The 20,098-nt window shown below is 42.8% G+C and overlaps 1 protein-coding gene across 1 annotated transcript in view; it reads right to left on the bottom strand.

Moving 5' to 3' along the window:
* The window catches only part of LOC139789139 (zinc finger SWIM domain-containing protein 6-like), a 109,695-nt gene extending 90,718 nt beyond the window's left edge, over positions 1 to 18,977 (bottom strand). Inside the window, exon 1 of the mRNA XM_071729667.1 lies at positions 18,400 to 18,977. Coding sequence (XP_071585768.1) covers positions 18,400 to 18,922 — 523 coding nt within the window. The 5' untranslated portion in view covers positions 18,923 to 18,977. The remainder of the gene's footprint in view (positions 1 to 18,399) is intronic.
* Between the last annotated feature and the right edge of the window lie 1,121 nt (positions 18,978 to 20,098).

The raw sequence follows: 20,098 nt of genomic DNA, 5'->3' as shown, positions 1-20,098 counted from the left end.
TTATCTCTCTCTCTCTCTCTCTTTATCTCTCTCTCTCTCTGTGTCTAACCTTATCTCAGCACATGAGGGTAACAGTTTCCAGCTTTGTAAAGTTTTACTCCCCGTTGCTTTAAGTTTTGTTAGTTGTAACCTGTTCTTTTGACAACTTCCTTAAGTTTTGCTAAATTGTAATCCATTGCTTTGAAAGTACCATCCTTTATAATTCTGCTAGTTGTAATCTCACATGCTTTATAATCTTACTCACCTTTAAGTAAAGTTGTGTTTTTATACAAACCTCCTTACTCCTGAGTACCAAGCAGAGAATTCCCAAACTTAATCTCACCAAATGGGTTGTTAAAAGAGATTAATTAGAGAAGGATTGGGCCCAGCCACACTCAGGCTCCTCTCTGAGGGAGTTTAGAAAGCAAGGGGGTCCAGTCTGAATCTCCCTCACTCTGGGGAACCCTACCTGTGTCCACTCTGTGGGACGCAGAGACGCGCCCACTCCGTAGGACATGACATTTTGTTTGACCCCCGCATCTGGGGAGCTGTGCTCACTTTGTGAGATGTGACAGTGCTGCACCCACCTTGTGGGTCATGACACTGTCCCACCACCAGCCCATGCTGCAAACATACCCTTCCCACTGTACTTCAAACCAGAATCAGATAGCAGCATCTGTGATACAGGTGGATCTGCTTATTCCCTCACACCACACTCCCCCATCCCGAAGTTCAGGACATTGACTTCCTTACTAAGGTCACATACAAAGCTATCTCTTCCCACCTAACTAATCCAAAACACAGCTACAGATAACACTCGCCTATCAATTAAGTTACATGTATGCTAGGCTAATATACAGACTGTTTTGCACTCACGCTACTGAGTCCCCCATTTCATTCACCCATATAACTTCTGCCTGAGGTGCTATCATATCACCACCTGCCCCTACCATCATCATCTCACTCTCACTGCCAAATAATTGAGTACACTGATGTCCTTGCCTGGAATGTGATTCTGCTATTGAGCAGAATGTGATTCTGCTATTGATTCTGCTATTATTGCTGGTTCCAGTGCAGTGCATCACATTAGGATGTCTCTCAACAAGGTCTCCAGTGGAGAACTTTTCTGGATATGCATTCCTTTACCTTTCAGTGCTTCTATAAACTGATGATTCCTCTCTCAGAACTTTTTGACCTTTACTGGCTTTTATGGCTCTCCTTTTACTTCCTTAAAATCACAGCTCAGTGTCTCATTAAACAGTCATCCCCCTCTACTTCCTTTCAGTAGATGTTTCTCAACACTTTACCTCTACTTCTTAACTTCATTTTGTTATTCAAGGAGGAAGGGGAAGATGGACCTCATAACAGGCAGGATTCACTGTAGTGTATGTTCATGATTCACATCCCCCCATTTATCCAGTCTAACATCACGCTCCCCATTCCTTTTTCTGAGGTCAGCACAACATACAGCCTTGGAGACAAACGCACCAAAAAAACTCCTCTAGGTTCTTCTCAAGTCTGGGTACCAGAAATATTCACTACTATAGACGGAAAAAAAAACAAACCAAGCCAAAAACAACACACCACATACCTGCTCTCTTTGTAATACAGAACGCTTTAAAATTAATACATTTATTGTCTGTTTAGGAGAATTAATACACAATTTTACTATATCTTACAATAATATAAATTCAGTTCTAATCTGTGATCTTATCAATCCATATTTAAGTCTGTTGTACAGTTGTACAAAATTATGCTTTACCAATTATGTTTTACCATTATTGTTTTACCACTGTAACGATGGAGCCTCCACCATGACCCAACAGAAATTGCTTCTGATAAAGTACAGCCCAACAAACATTCTTCAATTAAATAGAAAAACAATTAAATAGAAAAACAATTGTTGCGAGGGGGGGCGACCTTAGGGGTTCGGCGTGAAGTCAAAGATGAGTCCTCACAGAAGTATGATCGATGCTTCGAGTTTATTATGTACAAAAACTGTTTATATACTGTTTCAGTGTCCATGCTCCCTCCACTGCACTCCAAAACTACCTACTACATGTCACCCGGTGCTGTTCACACGCAGCAAAAGCGAATCCTATTGGTGCAGGGGTGGGAGCCACTTGTTTTTCACTTCATGCCTCCTCTTAATCCAGCGTCAAGGACAGGGTGTCCTTGTAACTCTGATCGGTCTCAAACATGGGGTTGTGCATGCAGCAACGCAGCACGCCCCCGCCTTTCAAGCCATCCCCCTACAAACAATTAAATAGAAAAAAGCATTTCCTTTGTGTGTCAGGTACATAGTCCTTATAAAATTTAAACTGGGATGTAAGGTTAAAAAGAAACCCACTTCAAATACCCACTTCAAAACTTAATACATTTTACACTTTCAAAGGCTATAGGACAGCTAAGTTACAGTTTGCCAACCTGCTTTCCATTTTGCAAGTTTTTCCATTTTGTAGGAAATAATCAGCTTTCATGCCTTCACTAATACCCAATGAAAGTAAACTATACTCTCCTTAAATACACCTCTTCAGATATCTACTAAGTTCTTTGACCTCTACCTTATCTCAGACATCACAACTTGTCCACTTCTCTTCCTAGCTTTCTCTTCCTTCTTCTCTTCTATAAAGGTCAACTCAGTGTTTTACTACCTCTTTTCTCTTCAAGTACATTTTTTTCTATTAACCAAACTAGTGTTTACTCCAAAACACTTCGTCACTCCTGCCCCCAAACAACCACTTAAATTTATCATCTACATAACTACCTAGTAATTAAGCCTGTAAATTATTGCCAAGTTACATGACAATGTAAAGTTTGAGCACTGAAAAATGTCAGTAAAACTTAGTGGTATGCTGTTTCTAAAAGCAGCACTAAAGTTATTCTTCAGTTTTCTTTATCCCATCAGACTGCCAAAGCATGTTACATCAAGTCCCATGCCTAGTCACTGACTACCATTCATGCATTAGTAGAACATTTAGTTGAAGTTATCTCTTTAAAATCATGCATTTGACCAAGGAAGCTGCATGATGGCTCTCACATATCATGGTTTACACTAATAAAGAGCTTTAAAAGTTGGACATTTTACAAACAACATCCTCATTCCCCTGCTCTAGAAGACGCAAAATTGAAGTTTCATGCTTCTATGTAATATAGCTACACTAAATCCAGGTAAAGAATATAATGGGCTATTTTATCCCCAAGATACTAATTGTAGTCAGTTTGAGAAGTTTAAGTTTACAACTTAAATCGATGGAGGAAATGAGACTCATTTTTCATGAGTAACAGCTGCAGTGCACACAGTTGTCCCAGTTGTCATTGGTCATATCACAGTATTTCAGAATAAAAACATCTCAGGTTCCCTTCCCTAATATATGAAACAATTGATTTATAACTATCAACTTTTTCCTCTTCTTGAACTTCTAAAAAATCAGCAGACTCAGCAAAATTGTCTTGAGGTACAAGCCATGCTTAATGTGGTCACTGAGGATAGCTTTGAAAATATGCAAACAAGTGTTGTACTAAGACAACTTCTCACTGTCCCAAAGCAGTGTACCAATTTTTCCCTCTCATGTTTCAGAAATTAAGTGCTTCATTGAGAAAACTGCCATACAAGTAATCAATAGCTTACTGTAAGGTTCTTCACACAACTTCACTGACCAGCTCATGTATTCAATATTATCTAGACATTTTTGTTAATGAATTCTTAACACAGTCATTTTATCTTCCATCCTTCCACATCCAAAACTGCAGGTAAGGGGCAAAAATTAACAGATCAGAAGCATATGAAATTCTGAAGACTATACTATCTGCATTTATTTATACTTTCCATAAATACCATCAATTAATCACATCAATACCATCATTAATCACTGAATGTGGATTGGTGCTCTATGAGCTTTAGGCCAGTCAAACTATCAAACCTGAATATAGAAATTAAATATAAATAAAGCCCACCAGCTGCTCTTGACAAGGGTAAGCTAGAGGCTGATTTACTGAAGAGAGTTTTTGCTGCCACTATGTGTCACACACATCACCAAACACTAGTATGCAGAGAGAGCACAAGCCACTATTATAAAATATGTAAAACTTTAAGCATAAGAAAACAAGCCCAAGAAAGCCAGTGATGGTAAAAGCTTTTAACCCAAAACCTTGCTTTTAACACAAGTCTAAAAATATGAAAATAATTAGAATACATGCAAACTTGATCCTCTACTGTATTACAGATTGTAAATTTGTCACACACTTCATAAACAGTTTATCCAATTTTAAATGTCTAAACGGTCAAATGTTCTTTATTTCATTAGTCAGTATAAATTAAACAATGTAGTCAGCTGGACAATTCCTGCACTTTATCTGCATTAATATCCAACTGTCGGTAACTCGTTAGCAGGTAAACTTGGCATGTGTACAGTGTCTCCCTTCTTACAAGTCATACAGCCATGCAACATTTGATTTTCCCAGTCTTTAAAATGATCATTTGGATGTCAATAACTTCATCAGAAAAAAAAAAAAAAAAAATATATATATATATAACACCCAATTCTGTGAAATTTCTGCCTGTAGTGCCATTCCCCTTCCCCCTTATTTTTCTGAAAATCCCTTAATGTCTAACACCAAGGAACAATAAAAGATGACATATAAAAAGGCAGTTTTTAAAATAAAGCTGGACAAAGGTAAGTGACCTGAATTTTTAGCACATTAATTCAGTAAATGAGCATCTGATTTATCTGGTTAGCTGTTTCTACTAGTGTGAATTTAAGCTTACTGACAAGTTACACTGCATCCTTCCAATTAATGTCAGACCTTCTCAGCCATTGCTCATGAATTTCCAAAGCAAAAATTTCCTCGTATTTCAAGACTGTCAAATGTACTCACTTGTAACAAGGAGAAGAGGGTTAGAGTCAAAATAGATAAATAAAAAGATTAAGCTCTCCCTTTTAAAGCATGTGATGGTGCAAATCACAATTATCTTAAAATATCCTTTAAGCACAGTTAAAAATTCCCCTCTTTCACACTTGGTTTTTAATTTTTCAGAAGGGTTTGGTAAAAAGCCCACATTAGGAGACACTTGAGTATTCCAAATTTGACACAATTCATTAAAGTCTTCTGTACAATTGCTCAGCCCCTACAGCAGGCCTTTTATCAGTTCTGACTTAACAACATCGAAATTCTCAACAATTTTCTCAAAGGAATTCTGTAACTGTAACTTTAGTTACTTTAGTTACTGTTAGAAGCCTACACTCCTCTGGTCTGTTTACACATTTGCAGAATTAAGCCAGGAAAAAATTAACTTTAGATAGTGACTTATATCACAAGTTTTCTAGACATCCTGGTCCTCAATAGCAGGGCCAAGGCAACAAAGACTGGATGCATATTGCTACCTCCTCAGAGGACAGCATGGTAATGCATCACAAGGGCATCACATAAATCATGAAAACTGGCATGTAACAAGAAGGAGCATGCAAGCCAGCATACAGTAACAGCAACATCTCTAGTAATAGAGGTTACAGAAGATTAGGAAGCCATGTCACGAGTCACATGTACATCCAGCTGAAAAAAACATGTAGTTTTAGATAGTAAACCAAAAGGAAAAACTGGAAGTTCAGGAAGATAACTTGCAGAACAAGTGCAGTTGTAGGACACTACTCAAGTATTTACATGCTGTCAGGTTGACTGCATGCCAGGCAATCAGAATTTGCATTAATCCTGTACCCTTGGTGCACATTAAAGCTCTTTAAAATTTCAAATTTTTTCCTGTCAACATATTCAGAATAGCTTTTATCAGTTGAAATTGTGTGGTCCTTATTTTCCTTGTTTAATATATTTTATTTTATTAACGATGCAATAAATTCTCCTACCTAATCCCCAAATAAAATCAGCTAAAGAGAAAGTTGAGGGGGTGTCTGCTGCATTGCTATACTACAGAATCAGAGTTGGAAGGGATCTCTATAGATAATCTAGTCCAACTCTCCCACTAAAGCAGGATCACCTAGAGCACATTACACAGGACTGCATCCAGGGAGGTTTTGAATATCTCTAGAAAAAGGGACTCCACAACCACCCTAGGCAGCCTGTTCCAGTGTCTTGTCACCCTTTTCTTATGTTTAAATGGAACTTCCTATGTTCTAGCTTGCGCCCATTGCCCGTCATCCTGTCACTGGGAACTCCTGAGAAGAGTCCGTCTCCATCTTCCTTGCACCCACCCTTTAAATACTTGTAGATGTTAACAAGGTCTCCCCCTCAGCCGTCTCCAGCCTAAAGAGTCGCAGCTGTTTTTCCTCATGAGAGATGCTCCCATGCCCTAATCATCTCTGCTGCCCTCTGCTGGACTCTCTCCAGTAGTTCCCTGTCTCTCTTGAACTGAGGAGCCCAGAATTGGATGCAGTATACAAGCTGTGGCCTCACCAGAGCAGAGTAGAGGAAGAGAATGACCTCCCTCGAGCTACTGGCCACACTCTTTCCTTGTGCAACGCAGGATTCCCTTGGCCTTCCTGGCAAGAAGGGCACACTACAGGCTCATGTATAATTTACTACCTATCAGGACCCCCAGATTGTTCTCCAAACTGCTTTCCAGGAGGAACACCCCTGTAATAAATGGTTGTAATATACGTTTATGAATTTGTATTTCTAACCAGTGAAATTCAGAGTTAAACTGAGAAAATTGCTAGACAAAGCAATTGAGACATGCAATTTTCCACAAAAACAGTGTAAGCAACACAAGGCCTTAACGAGACTAACTTCTGTCTCGGTGATAATTGAAGCGTGGGTCTTGTTCTTAAAACAAGGCACTGCCAAGGCTAACTAGGCACCAAAAGAATGCGAACATCTGCACAAAGACAACATAAAAATGCCACAACCAGCAGATAAGGGAAAAATTATGACTAGGGTCTAATTTTGCTCTGTAACAAGATAATGAAGTCGGCGAAAACAAGAAAGGTAAAGGGTTCAAGTTTGAGGAAGACTTCTTACTTCATCCAAAGACCCCCTGACGACCCCCCAATATCTCCCCGAGAGGACTTCGCCTAGACTTCGCCCAGACTCCGCCTATCATGAATATTGTAATAACATGATGTAATCCTTATGAATATATATGTAAACCCACCCCTTTTTAATATTCATAGAATTGTAATCAATATAAGGTAATTCTAGAGTTTTAGAAGCGTGCATGTGAGTGGAGCGGAGACTCCCCATGCACCCAGTGCTGTTTTGCTCATTGCAATTTCAATCTTATTAATTAAATTAAACCATTAACAGAATATTGAGTCTCGGTCATTTTTAACACCCCTAACCCATATTGGTGCTTGGGGTTCTTTCTCCCCAGATGCAGGACCCTACACTTGCTCTTATTGAACCTCATTAGGTTCTTCTCTGTCCAGGTCATGTTGAATGGCAGCACAGCCCTCTGGAGTGTCAGCCATCCCTTCCAGCTTTGTATCATCAGTGAACTTGCTGAGAATACACTCCTGTCCCCTCATCCAGGTCACTGATGAGTATGTTGAATAAGACTGGACCAAGTATTAACCCCTGGAGGACACTGCTGGTTACAACTTGACCCTGCTCCATTGATCACCACCCTCTGAATTCTGTCACACAGCCAGCTACCAATCCACCTCACTGTCTACTCATCTAGCCCACACTTCTTGAGTTTCCTAATGAGGATGTTATGGGAGACAGTATCAAAAGCTTTGCTGAAATCAAGGTAGATAACTTCCACTGCTCTCCCCTCACCTAGACAGCCAGTAACAATGTCATAGAAGACAATCAGGTTGGTCAAGCATGATTTTCCCTCAGTGAATCCATGCTGACTTCTCCCAATGACATGATTTGCTTTCACATGTTTTGTGGTGACATCCAGAATAATTTTTTCCAACACCTTACCAGGCACAGAGGTAAGACTAAGTGACCTGTAGTTCCCTGTGCCTTCCTTCTTGTCCTTTTTTGAAGGCTGGAGTGACATTAGCCCTCCTCCAGTCCTTAGGCACCTCTCCTGTTCTCCATGACCTCTCAAAGATGATGGGAGAGTGGTCTAACAATAATATCTGCCAGCTCTCTCAGAACTTGTGGATGTATCCCATCAGGGCCCATGGATTTATGGACATACAGTTTGGCTAAGTGGTCTCTAACTTGGTCCTCCTCTAATGAGGTAAAAGTCTTCCTCTCTCCAGACCTTATCTCTTACCTCCAGGGTCTGGGAATTCAAGAGAGTTGGCTTTTGCAGTGAAGACTGAAGCAAAGAAGGCATTCAATAACTCTGCCTTCCCAGTGTCTTCAGCCACTAGGACACCAGTCTCATTCAACAGCGGGCCTACATTTCCCCTATTCTTCCTTTTCTTATTGATGTACTGGAAGAAACCCTTCTTGTTGTCCTTGATACTCCTCAGCAGCTTTAGTTCCAGGTGGGTTTTAGCTTTGCAATCACCATACTATAACTTTGCAATCACATTTTGTTAACTACTACAAAACTTCAGGATTTGTCTTGACATAACTAGATTACCTGGATAGCAGGTGACATTAAAATTGAACTCATGCAGAAATCTTATATTGTGCCACATAATATACTTTATCCATCACCAGTAAAAAATGATGTAGCATAATAATATACTAAGTAGGGTGAGGTTTGTTTGGTTTGAGGGGTTTTTTTGTTGTTGTTTTGCTTATTTAATTAGAACTTTACCAGAATTTTATGTAAGGGTTAAACTTCAACAGGTTCATTTAAAAAAAAAAGCAAACGATATGGCAAAACACTGGAACTATAGCTACTGATTTTTAAGGAAACCAATTTGTCCATTGATGACTTAAATTGTTTCAGCCTACCCTCGCAAACACATTTTGCTTTTAATTGTTCATTTCAGAGTGCAGAGAGAAACAGCACAAACAAGCATTTTGATTGCTGGCATGACAACTGGCTCAAATTCAAGAATTGCTACATACTAAAACATCTAATCATATAAAAAGATGGAATTGCTTTCCTAAAATGAAAGCTGTTGGGAAACTGTCTGGAAGAAAACAGACATGTGAGCAATCCTGACTATTTAGCTGTAGTTAGAGTAAACTAAGGGCCTTGAGACCCAGTTGCAAGGTTACTGAAAGATGAGCTATGGGAAAAAGATAAGGGAACTGGCAGTAGAAAAGAAGAATAACAGGATAATGAGGTAGCCAGCAGAAGTTCTGTGAGAACAGAATTTGTGTCCAAGATATAGCCACCTGCAAGATATCGTTATATAAACAAAGGCTCTATATAAAGCGAGTGTCCACTGTTAATAAACGACTTCACTTTAACCATATTGGTGACTGTGTGTCGTCCTTTAAGCCTCTGCGGATTTTTTCCCACATTTGGCGCCCGAACAGGGACCCTCTCGCTGTTGCTTCCAGGAGCGATGAAGACAGCTGGGATGAGAGGGTAGCGAGAAAGCCGACCGAAGGAACGGTGCAGCAGGAGCGGAGAAGCCAGTCTAAAGGAGACTGCTGCCCCGGCGGTCTGTGTAGCTGGTGCCCGGCTACGGAATGAAAGAGGTACCTCGAAACTGAAGAATCTTGCCAAGAAAAAGGTGAGCGGCTGGGGAGGAGATGGGGTCTACACTCTCTAAAGAAGAAGAGGCAGTAGTTAAGCTCCTCCAATGTATTCTCTCTAAGAGAGGTTTATCACATGAAGGCAGGACCTTACGTGAATTACTGAAATGGGCACGGGATAGAGACTTGATCCCCTCGATGGGTACCGCTTTTGAGTTACCTACTTGGGAAGCCATAGGTACTGCTCTATGGGATAAAATTAACGATGGAGATAAGGAGGCATGACGCTTAGCGACACTCTGGAAATTGATTAGAGAAACCTTAAAAGAAATGAAAAGTGAAAGAGCAGCAGCCTCAGCATTTGCTGCCTTAACACCTGATCTACCAATACCGATGAATGCTCAAAATATGGACTTGACCTCTAAACAGTTATTTGAGACACCTAAAATACCCCCACCAGCACCTGAAGGGACTATACTGATTCAAGCTCAGCCAACTGTGCCATTTGACCCTGGGGGGTCAGATGAAAAGCAAAAATGGGACTGAGAAGCAAAACGAAAAGCGACCGAAACCACCATCAGAATCGTCGGAGGACCCAGAGGGAGAGAAGCCGGAGAACACAGGCGAGGAACCTTGGAATGCAGACCCCCCCCTCCTGCCTGCCTGCCACGGCTCCCAAACACTCTGCCACTGCTGCCTTCCTCTCCACCTCCGATGCCTGATTTATCTTCTTGACCACAGTTGCCATCAATTAATCCTCTGCTTCACCTGTCAACACCATCAGTGCCTGCTATAGAGCAACAACCAAGGAAAGAACTGGGACTCGGAGACAAGCAACTCAGGGAACTGCTGAAGAAACTGAAAGAACTGGAGACCAAGGATGAGTATACCCCTGAAAAAACCCTAGTTTTTTGCTCCGGGGAACACCCTGAACAACCCAGGGGCACTAATCCATTTTTATCCCCTGATCCGTTCCCTATCCCTGCTCCTACTTCCCTTAACCCTTTAACACCCACTACTCCACCTCTTCCAGATCCAACATGGGGAGGGGAGGGTGGGGGGGGGTGGGGGATACTGGGGGGGGTTGTGGAAGTATGGATCTGGTAACTAGGTGGAAGGGAATTATTCAAAATGCTATAGTTGAAGGAGAAATGGTTCCCAATATGGGTCCGATGGTTTTTCCAGTGATTGGGGGACCAGGAGGAGGAGGTCAATGGGTCACATTAGATTGGAAAATGATAAAAGAAGCCCAAGCTGCCATTACGCAGTATGGTTTGAAATCGTCGTTTGCTCAATCTATTTTGCAACATCTTTTTACTGCTCAATTGTTGACGCCATATGACACAAAAATGCTCATTAATACTCTGTTAACTCCTTCTCAACAATTGCAATTGCATCATAAATGGCAAATGCTGTGTAAAAATGAAGCTGTGATTCCTAGACAGAACACCGATGCATTATACGGAGTGCAAGCACAAATGTTACTTGGTGCTTGTCCTTTTGTACGTGCAGATTTGCAGGCATGGTTTCAAACTGAAGTGTTACAACTTTCACAAGAATTGGCGTATAAAGCTTTGTAAACTGTGCATGATCCTGCACAAGCAACCCCCTCTTTTACAAATATTAAACAGGGGGGAGCAGAGCCATATCCAAAATTTGTGGATCACTTATATTCAGTGGTAATATCACATCCCGATTTGACAGAAGAGATGAAAACAAAATTTTTTATATGTCAGCATATGACAATGCTAATGAAAAAAACTAAACATGCATTAGGACTACTCCCAAAAGGTGCTACAGCAGCCCAATTGGTAGAAGCTTCTGAGCAAATGCTAGAAGCAGATAAAGCTGCTTAAGGACCATCATTGCAATATGGTTCTCAATATTGATTTATATTGTGGTGCATGGTCCACTGGTGTTTCACACAGGGACAAAAAACAAACAAACAAAAAAACCAAAACAACAACAACAAAAAAAACTTGGTAATTACACTTGAGTTTTGGTTTGGGAGATTGTACCGCTTCATTTTGTTTCAGGCTGACTCCACCAGATTTTAGTAGCAATAACATTTCATTTTTGAATCTTCTAATGGTTGTTGTTAATTTTTCTCATATATTGGTGAGGAGTAAAAAAAAACAAAAAACAAAAAAAAACCCAAAAAAAAAAACCCCAAAAAAAACCACCAAAAAAAAAACCAAAAAAACCCAAAAAAACAAAAAAAACCACAAAAAAAACACAAAAAAACCAAAAAACAAAAAAACCCACAAAAAACAAAAAAAAACAAAAAAAACCCCAAAAAAACCAAACAAAAAAAAAACCAAAAAAACCAAAAAAACACACAAAAAAACAAAAAAACACAAAAAACCCCAAAAAAACACAAAAAAAACCAAAATAAAAACCAAAAAAACGCAAAACCACAAAAACACAAAAACACAAAAAATCCAAAAAAAAAACCCAAAAAAACAAAAAACAAACAAAAAAACCACCAAAAAACAAAAAAAAAAAAACAAAAACAAAAAACCCAAAAAAACCCCAAAAAAACCCCCAAAAAACCTCCACAGTTATGAGAACGAGTATGCCTTTTTGGAGGCCGAGAGTTGCTGTTCAGAGAGTGAGAGCTGCTCCTGGTACAGAGAGCACCCCCACTCCTGCCTCCGCAGCTGCTTCTCGCCCCCCCTCACACAAGGGCACAACTCAGATATGGCTGGTGAGCATCGCCAGTGTGTCTGCTACAGCTGCAGCTGCTGTTTCTACTCCCACAGACACTGCTACTGCTCAGAAAATGAGCCCTGCTGCAGACACCACAGCAAAAAAAAAAAAAAAAAAAAAGGGGATGGGGAAAGTGTGTGCCTTTGCTGTCTTTCTTTATTAGGCCTTTTTGAGCCTCAATTTGGCAACCATGAAGGAAACCAGGACTCCACTGTGCCGTGACCCGGGAAGGGTCTGGGGACGCTTTTGGGCCCCCCCGACCAATTTTTGTTGGATAAGCCTCCTCTACCCTCTTGGTTCTACGTGCCAGTGGACACCAGACCTTCCTCATAATAAAAAGGTATTTAAGTCCTTCCACTGCAGTGTGAAATGTGCTTTTCGTATTGTATTGATAATAGGTTCTTGTTCAATGTTGTAATTCATGTGATCGTTTATATGTTGATTATGGGATCCCTTGTCTATGTGTTGATTGTTGATTGTGCTATTCTGTTGCGCTGCTAAGTAGATGAACTTAACTTCTGGTATTTTAACACAGATGCTAAAAGATGTTGATAGTGTCAGACATGCAGTTTTATAATATCGTGCTGCCACTGACTTTTTATTATTAGCTTTTAGGTTATGTTTGTGAAGACTTTGATGGAGTGTATTTGTATGAATTTATCTGATCATTCAAAGTCAATTCACAACCAAAAACGATTGATTAAGATAACATGAAAAATTAACTGTTGCATATATTGGGTTAAATGAATGGTTAAATCACTTAAGGATATGGGGATAGCTTAGAAATTTAATTAGACAAGGTTTATCAATTATATTTGTTATTATTGGTTTTGATGCTTTCGTATTATTAGTATGTTGTTTATGGCAATGTATTATTAGCATGTTATCTCACGTGATGAAGTAAATCAGGATTGCTCAAAAACAAAAAGGGGGATATGTTGGGAAACTGTCTGGAAGAAAACAGACATGTGAGCAATCCTGACTATTTAGCTGTAGTTAGAGTAAACTAAGGGCCTTGAGACCCAGTTGCAAGGTTACTGAAAGATGAGCTATGGGAAAAAGATAAGGGAACTGGCAGTAGGAAAGAAGAATAACAGGATAATGTGGTAGCCAGCAGAAGTTCTGTGAGAACAGAATTTGTGTCCAAGATATAGCCACCTGCAAGATATCGTTATATAAACAAAGGCTCTATATAAAGTGAGTGTCCACTATTAATAAACGACTTCACTTTAACCATATTGGTGACTGCGTGTCGTCCTTTAAGCCTCTGCGGATTTTTTCCTACAGAAAGCAACCTTTTAAAATGAAAATTGTTTTATTGGAAGCGAGGAGAACCTTGAAATTAGGGGGAAAATGAAACATGATAAAGATGAAAACTGACTCAAAACAAACAATTAAAATTTGTTATGTCAACCCAATATAAAACTTTTACAGACAAGAAGATTCCTTGTTTTAAAAACTGTGATGAGAAGTGATAAACAATTATCATTCTCCTTAAAAAAAGTTCAAAAATTCTAGAGTTGTAATGACACTGTCCTATTACATTTATCCTACGATTCATAATTACTTGGAAACACAGAATAAAATTTTATAAAACTATAAATCTCTTGGAATCACTTTAAAATGCTTATTTTATCTTGAAATCTAGATTAGTTATTTTTAGAGAAGACTGAAAAAGGCAGGATCTGATTTAGAAAGTTTTCCACATTTAGTAATCTGGAATTGAAAGAGTTTGTTGTTTTGTTTTTTTTTTTAAACTGCAGAACACACATCCATGCACACTGAAAATAACTTGTGTATTCCCTAATTAATGCATTGCATTCCAAATCTAACAAGGAAACTGGAAGGCATTCAGATATCTGCCTTTCATGAAGGGATACTTGGAAACATTGGTAGTTAATTCTTAAAGCAAATTGGAACTGGAATCACTGCAGATATTTTCAAAGGACTCTAGTAGTCTTGGAACTAAGTTTAAAAAATAACAACAGCAAGAAGTCTGATGTTTACTCCCCTACTACAACATTGTATTAACAAATTCTGGATTACTTGTATTAGTCATACATTCCTAAACAAATTCCAACATCAGGCTGACTGCATGAGGAAGAAACCATCCTTGTTTCTTCTGAATGTCAACAGATAAACTTCTCGTCCTCCTCAAACAGGCAGAGTTCAACATAACCTTCTCCCATTGGAAAAAGGTCACTGCATATACCAGGCCAATTTTTTTATCACAGGACATGAAGAACTTAATGGATTAACACAGTGCTTGTATCTCCACAAATAACAGCCTTAGTCACATAATTAACTTGCAATAATTTTTTTATTTACTAAACCCATGCATTCAACAGGTTTCAAAATTTCTTATTTTCCTAGGAGTTTCCTATCTCCAACTCACTCCCTTGCCAATTCATACCCAAGACACATGACTAACATGATTAAAAAGCCTTATGCTGCCCTGAAAAGAACTGCCTTAAAGGAAAATCTGTATGAGCAAGCAGGGTCTATGCAGCGAAAACAAGCTGACCCCATATTACAGATAGTAGTCCTAGAATATTCTTGTCTTATATGACATATCAAAAAAACCCACTTTGAATACTTCTAATGTGGATGCAGTTACAGCAGCAAAACTGAACTTTATGGCACTAAAGCAAAGGCAATCTCCATCTTTCCCCAAGCAAGAAGACACATACCAGCAGAGGCACAGGGTTTGGTTTGTGTTTTTTTCCTCTCCTAGAATATATCTGCATTCACACCTCTTCCTAACCTTGAGTCACAGCTGTGAGGACAATATAGTACTGTATACTTAATTCAGGGCTAACCTCAGAAACCAAACATACACTTTACCATCTAAAACTGTCTGCTCACTGACTCCTAGTATACTCACCAATTTGGCTGAGTGAAACACAGTCAATTTCTAATTTTCCTTTACTCTAAGTGCTTTCATGTTTAGACTAACATTTTTAAGTAAAAATACTTGGCTTGAAATAAATTAAAAACATGTATGGTAGAAAATCTGTTTTACACAGCTGAAAAGGTGGGCTTTAGGAGCCTGCATTCCTTTTTTTTTTTTTTTTTTTAATTAAAAAGAAAATCCTTCATGTCTGATTGAAATATTAAAAAGCTATAAAATACCAATAAGTTAGATGCAAATGGAATTTTGAAGCCAACTTCTTTGGAGAAAAGTCTTTCAAAAATAAGTGATGATAATTATTATGCTAGAACAACATAATTCAGCTTGAAAAGAGGCTAGCAGACAAGTTTACTACTTGATTATTAAGAGGATTATTTGTCCGTGTCACTAATGTGTCAACTTCCTTTGATTTAGGATTTTTTTTTTTTTTTTTTTTTTTGCCTCTTTTTAAGGCACTGACAGGCTTGGGGCATCAACCACCTCTCTAGGAAGCTTATATTTCAGTGTTTGATCTCCCCCTTGGTAAAGAAATACTTCTTAATATCCAGTCTAAACCTCTCCTGGCACAGTTTTGAAACATTCCCACGCACAGGAAGCTACAGAGAGCAAATAAACTCCTCAGCCTCCTTTTCTCCAAAATCCTTAGCTTCTCCTCATAGAACATGCCTTCCAGCCCTTTCACCAGCTTTGTTGCCCTCCTCTGGATACATTTCAAGGACCTGAACGTCCTTTTAAGTTGCAGGGCCCAGAACTGCTCACAAATACTCAAGGTGAGGTCGCACCAATGCTAAATACAGCAGGAACAGTGCCCAGTGCCTGTCAGTGTTCAAGAGGTATTTGGACAATGCCCTTAATAACAGTAAAATTAACATGTTGCCTATCACCAGCTTCCGCTACTATTTTCCCACAGCCTTCCATGTGAGGCTCACATAACGTTAAATAAAAAAGCACAAAAAACAAAAACTCAAACAAAAAAAAAAAAACCCAACCCAAACAAAAAAAAACAACCCAAAATCCAACCAAAGGTATTTTCAGCAATATAGCATTTATTTGGAATGCAGTTAAAGGGTCCAGAGGCAACAGTCAACACTTCAATTGTATTTATACATATTTTCTTTCTTCACATTGGACCCTTGCCAATATTACTCTTTTGAATCTATGCAGAACTTATTTTTCTTTCACAACTACTCATCGAGGCCTATCCCACTGCTGAAAACAAGTAAAGTCAAGCCCACAGTGGGTGTCCCTAGAAAACATAGCATCTTTTATTTATCACCCCTTGGCTTTATTTTCACACTGAATTCCTAGCTTACAGGTGTTATCAGCCAAGAAACCCTATGTGCACTCTTGTAATTCCTCATTGCTTGCAGCGGTCAAGTGCAAGCAAAAGGGGAAAAAACCAAAAAAAACAAAAACCACAAACAGAAAAAAAACCCACAAAACCCCACCTCTCAGCACTGCCAAACTAACTAAAAAACCCTACTTATGGTTTCACCAGCCTTGAGGAATCACAGATGCACCTCAGAACTTTGGAAAAATAGAGAAAGACAAAACACTTAGAAGAAAGTTAGGAAACATTTTCACAATTTTCCACTCCACCTCGGCAGAAGGGAAGGGCACTTAGTCCAAGAACAGAAACAGAGCTTCCCTTCAGAAAGTAGAAAGCACGTTTGCAGGCTGCCCACAAAGCTAAATCTGCTGCGGACAAGACCGAGAGGGAGACCAGCACCCTCCAACCCTGAGCCGCAGCACCGGGACCGGGGTCGCCGCCACGGTTCGGCATGGGCTCAGCCCCACACGACGCTGCGAACAAAAGGCGTGCAACCGCCGCAGCTGAGCCATCGCCGCGGAATGGTCCGGCCCAGCACAGGGCGGGACAGAGGAACCGGCCCCCACGGAGCGGCCGTTCCGCCCTGCTCCCCTATTGTCGTGCCGGCGGTGGAAAAACAAGCAAACAAAAAAAAAAAAAACCAAAATCCAAAACAAGCAAGCAAAAAAAAAAAAAAAACGAAAAATCCCCCAAACCACTCTTTTGTCTAACTTCCACTTTTGGGGGGAACGGACAAAAAACTGAAGAGAACATAAATATAAAAATGAGAACAAAGTGCTCAAGTCGTCGTCGCCTCCTCCGCAGGGCGCCACCACACGGCGATGCACCTAGCACGCAAAGGCCGCACAAAGTACAAACGCACCGCACTCGCACTCCTTCTCCTTATCCCCCCCGGAATATTCCCGGGGAAGCTATAAACTTCTTCCCCGCAGGACCATCACCACTGCCCAACGGAGGTTGTATGGGAGTGGGAAAGCAGCCCCTCGACAGGCCTGAGAGCACAAATCTTCAGAGCCAATCAGGGGCGCCGGCCTGCAGCGGGTGAAGAGCAGCGGCAGCCAGGTGAGGGAGCAGCAGCGGCGGAATGGGGAGAGGGAGTATTGTTCCAGACGGAGGAACAGGAGCGCTTTCCTCCTCACCTTGCCGTTGTCAGGCAAGGGCTCGTCCCAAAGTAATTTGTGGGCCTCTTGACACCCCCGCTGCAACAGCTTCCCGCAGTTACCCTGAAGCAGAGGCCTTTCCCGACGCGCTCCCGCTCCCCCTCCCCCGTTGTGCCGCTGCCCTCCAAACGCCTTTGTTCGTGGCTCCTTCCACCCCCGCACACCCGCTCCTAGGGTCTCGCGCCCTCTTTTATTTATTCTGGACCACGGCGCATCCCGCCCTTTTCCCCCACCGGCCGCCTTCTGCGGATTCATTTCCAGCGGCGATCCCGGGGGAAGCGGCGGAGGCATCTCCTCGCTATTGTGTCTCGGAGTATGGCGATGACCCAGATTACCGAGAGCGGGGGCTGGGAGGGAACAGAGCCAAAGGTGATTCCACACTCTGGTGGATTACAGGGAGCGGGCGCGACGCGTCGGGGGAGTTAAAGGGACAGGCAGGGGGCAGCGAGCCCAGCCCGCCTGCCGGAGGGCGGGCCGACAACTGGCGATGGGGGCCATAGATGCGTCATGGCGCGGGACTAAGGAGTTACTCCATGTTCTGGGTGCGAGGGGTAGGAGACTGGCAGAGGAAGTTGCCCGTTCCGAATTACAGCCTGGGAGTGAAGGGTTCGTGCAGGCCAGGCCGCGCCAAGGAGGCGGGTTGGCTCCGGCTGCCGGAGCCGCACATAGAGGGAGGGAGATCCCCGGATGGCAGGCGGGTGACACGCTGGGGGAGACCCACAGCTAAGGAGGCCGGCGGCGCCCTGTCCGGGTGGCCGCGGCCCAGCTTCGCAGCGCAGCCCCGGCCGGTGACTCACCGACTTGCAGGACGTTATCGACACAGCCGCTGTCTAGAAGAGCAATGCCCCTGCGGAAAGGGAGGCGGTTTTCGGCGGCGGCGCTATCCACGACCCCACCGGGCATGGTGGCAACTCCCCCGGGGGCAGCAGCAGGGTCCTCGGCGCCGGTGTTGAAAGAGGAGTACATACAGATCTCCCTCTCGCCGCGGGGGAAGGACCAGTAGACGATCCTGCGCTGCACGGGCTCCGGGATCCGCTCGAACCGCTCCTCCACCCGCTGGAAAGGCCACTTCTCCGCAACCTTGCGAGCCGCGATGTCCAGCAGGGACTCAGGGCTCTGGGTCTTGCCGAGCGGCAGTAGCCCCAGGGCGGCGACGGCGGCGGCAGCTGCTGCAGCAGCTGCAGAGGAGGGTCCGGCGCAGAGCGCCCCACTACCGAGTCCGGTGCCGCCCACCCGCTGGCCCGGCCTGCATCCCGACCCATAGCCAGGTCTGCAACAGAGACGCTTGGCGGGGGGAGGGAGGTGAGCACGCTCTGCCATGATCGTGCGGCTTCTAAGCGAATAGCGGAAGTAGCTGTATCCTGTGAACGGCACCAGGAAGGCAGCGAGCGACCACGAACCACCCCCAGGTCACGCCCCCTCTTCCCTTACATGGCAGCGGGGGGGGGGGGGGGGGGCGTCACAAACATAAATAGAAGGGCTGGCAGAAGGCTTGTTTCGTGCTTGTGGAGGGATAGTGCGCGTGCTTTTGACGCGGGGACGCCATGTCGATTTGTCGTCTTCCACCACTCTCCTTACTGATGTCAAACCCGAGAGCGTCTTGCGCGCTTAGTGAGAAAATTGGGCGCGGCTGGCGGCGCTTCTCTTTGACACCATCTAAAGAATCGAATACGGGGGTGGGGCCGCTATAGCCTCAACCCGGTCACCTCTACTAGGAAAGCTGGTGGGGGTGAGGAGAACCGCGTCCCGCAGTTGGAAAACACGGTAACAGCTGAGGCAGCCGCCCTCACCGGCGGGAAGGGGGGGGTCTGGCCTGCCTCCAGCGCCTCGGGGAAACAGCGACCCTCGCCCTTCGCTGGAACTCCGCGGGAGTTGAGAGCTACTGGGAGGCGGCAGAGGCACCTCGGACGGAAAGTAGAAAGGCTGAAATGGGCAAAGCCGGGGTGTTGTCCGGGTGCTGCTCCTCTGGGGCCGAAGCCGGGGTGGCTGAGCCCTTGAGGCGGCTCAGTGAGGTGCGCCCCAACTCTTTCTATTAGAGGCCCTACGGTATCCGCCCTGTGGGATGTTGGGTGTGTGCTGGCTCGCTGATCCCGCGTGCCGTGGGCGCGTTTGAACAAAGGTTGGTCCTTGGGAGTGCTGGCTGCAGGCTGGTGTGGACTCCACGCGGCCGGTTTGTTTCGCAGATGGTTCGGCTTGGAACCGCTCTGGTAGCCCAAGGTATATAGGGCTCTGTGTCGCGGCCCGCAGTAAATAAATTTAACCCAATTTACTTGTTGTGTTTGCCTTGATGTTGAAAAGGTCTGTAAAAATGTTTATCAATGTTTATAAATATGTAAGGGGCAAGTGCCAGGAGGACAGGGTAAAGCTTTTCTCAGGGGTGACTAATAATAGGACAAGGGGCAATGGTTATAAACTGGAGCATAGGTGGTTCCATATAAATATTAGGATGAATTTTTTCACTGAGCGTGACAGAGCACTGGAACAGGCTGGCCAGGG

This window comes from Heliangelus exortis, chromosome W (genome assembly GCF_036169615.1).
Source record: "Heliangelus exortis chromosome W, bHelExo1.hap1, whole genome shotgun sequence".
In the NCBI taxonomy this organism is placed as follows: Eukaryota; Metazoa; Chordata; class Aves; order Apodiformes; family Trochilidae; genus Heliangelus; species Heliangelus exortis.
This window is presented reverse-complemented; position numbering and strand designations above follow the sequence as displayed.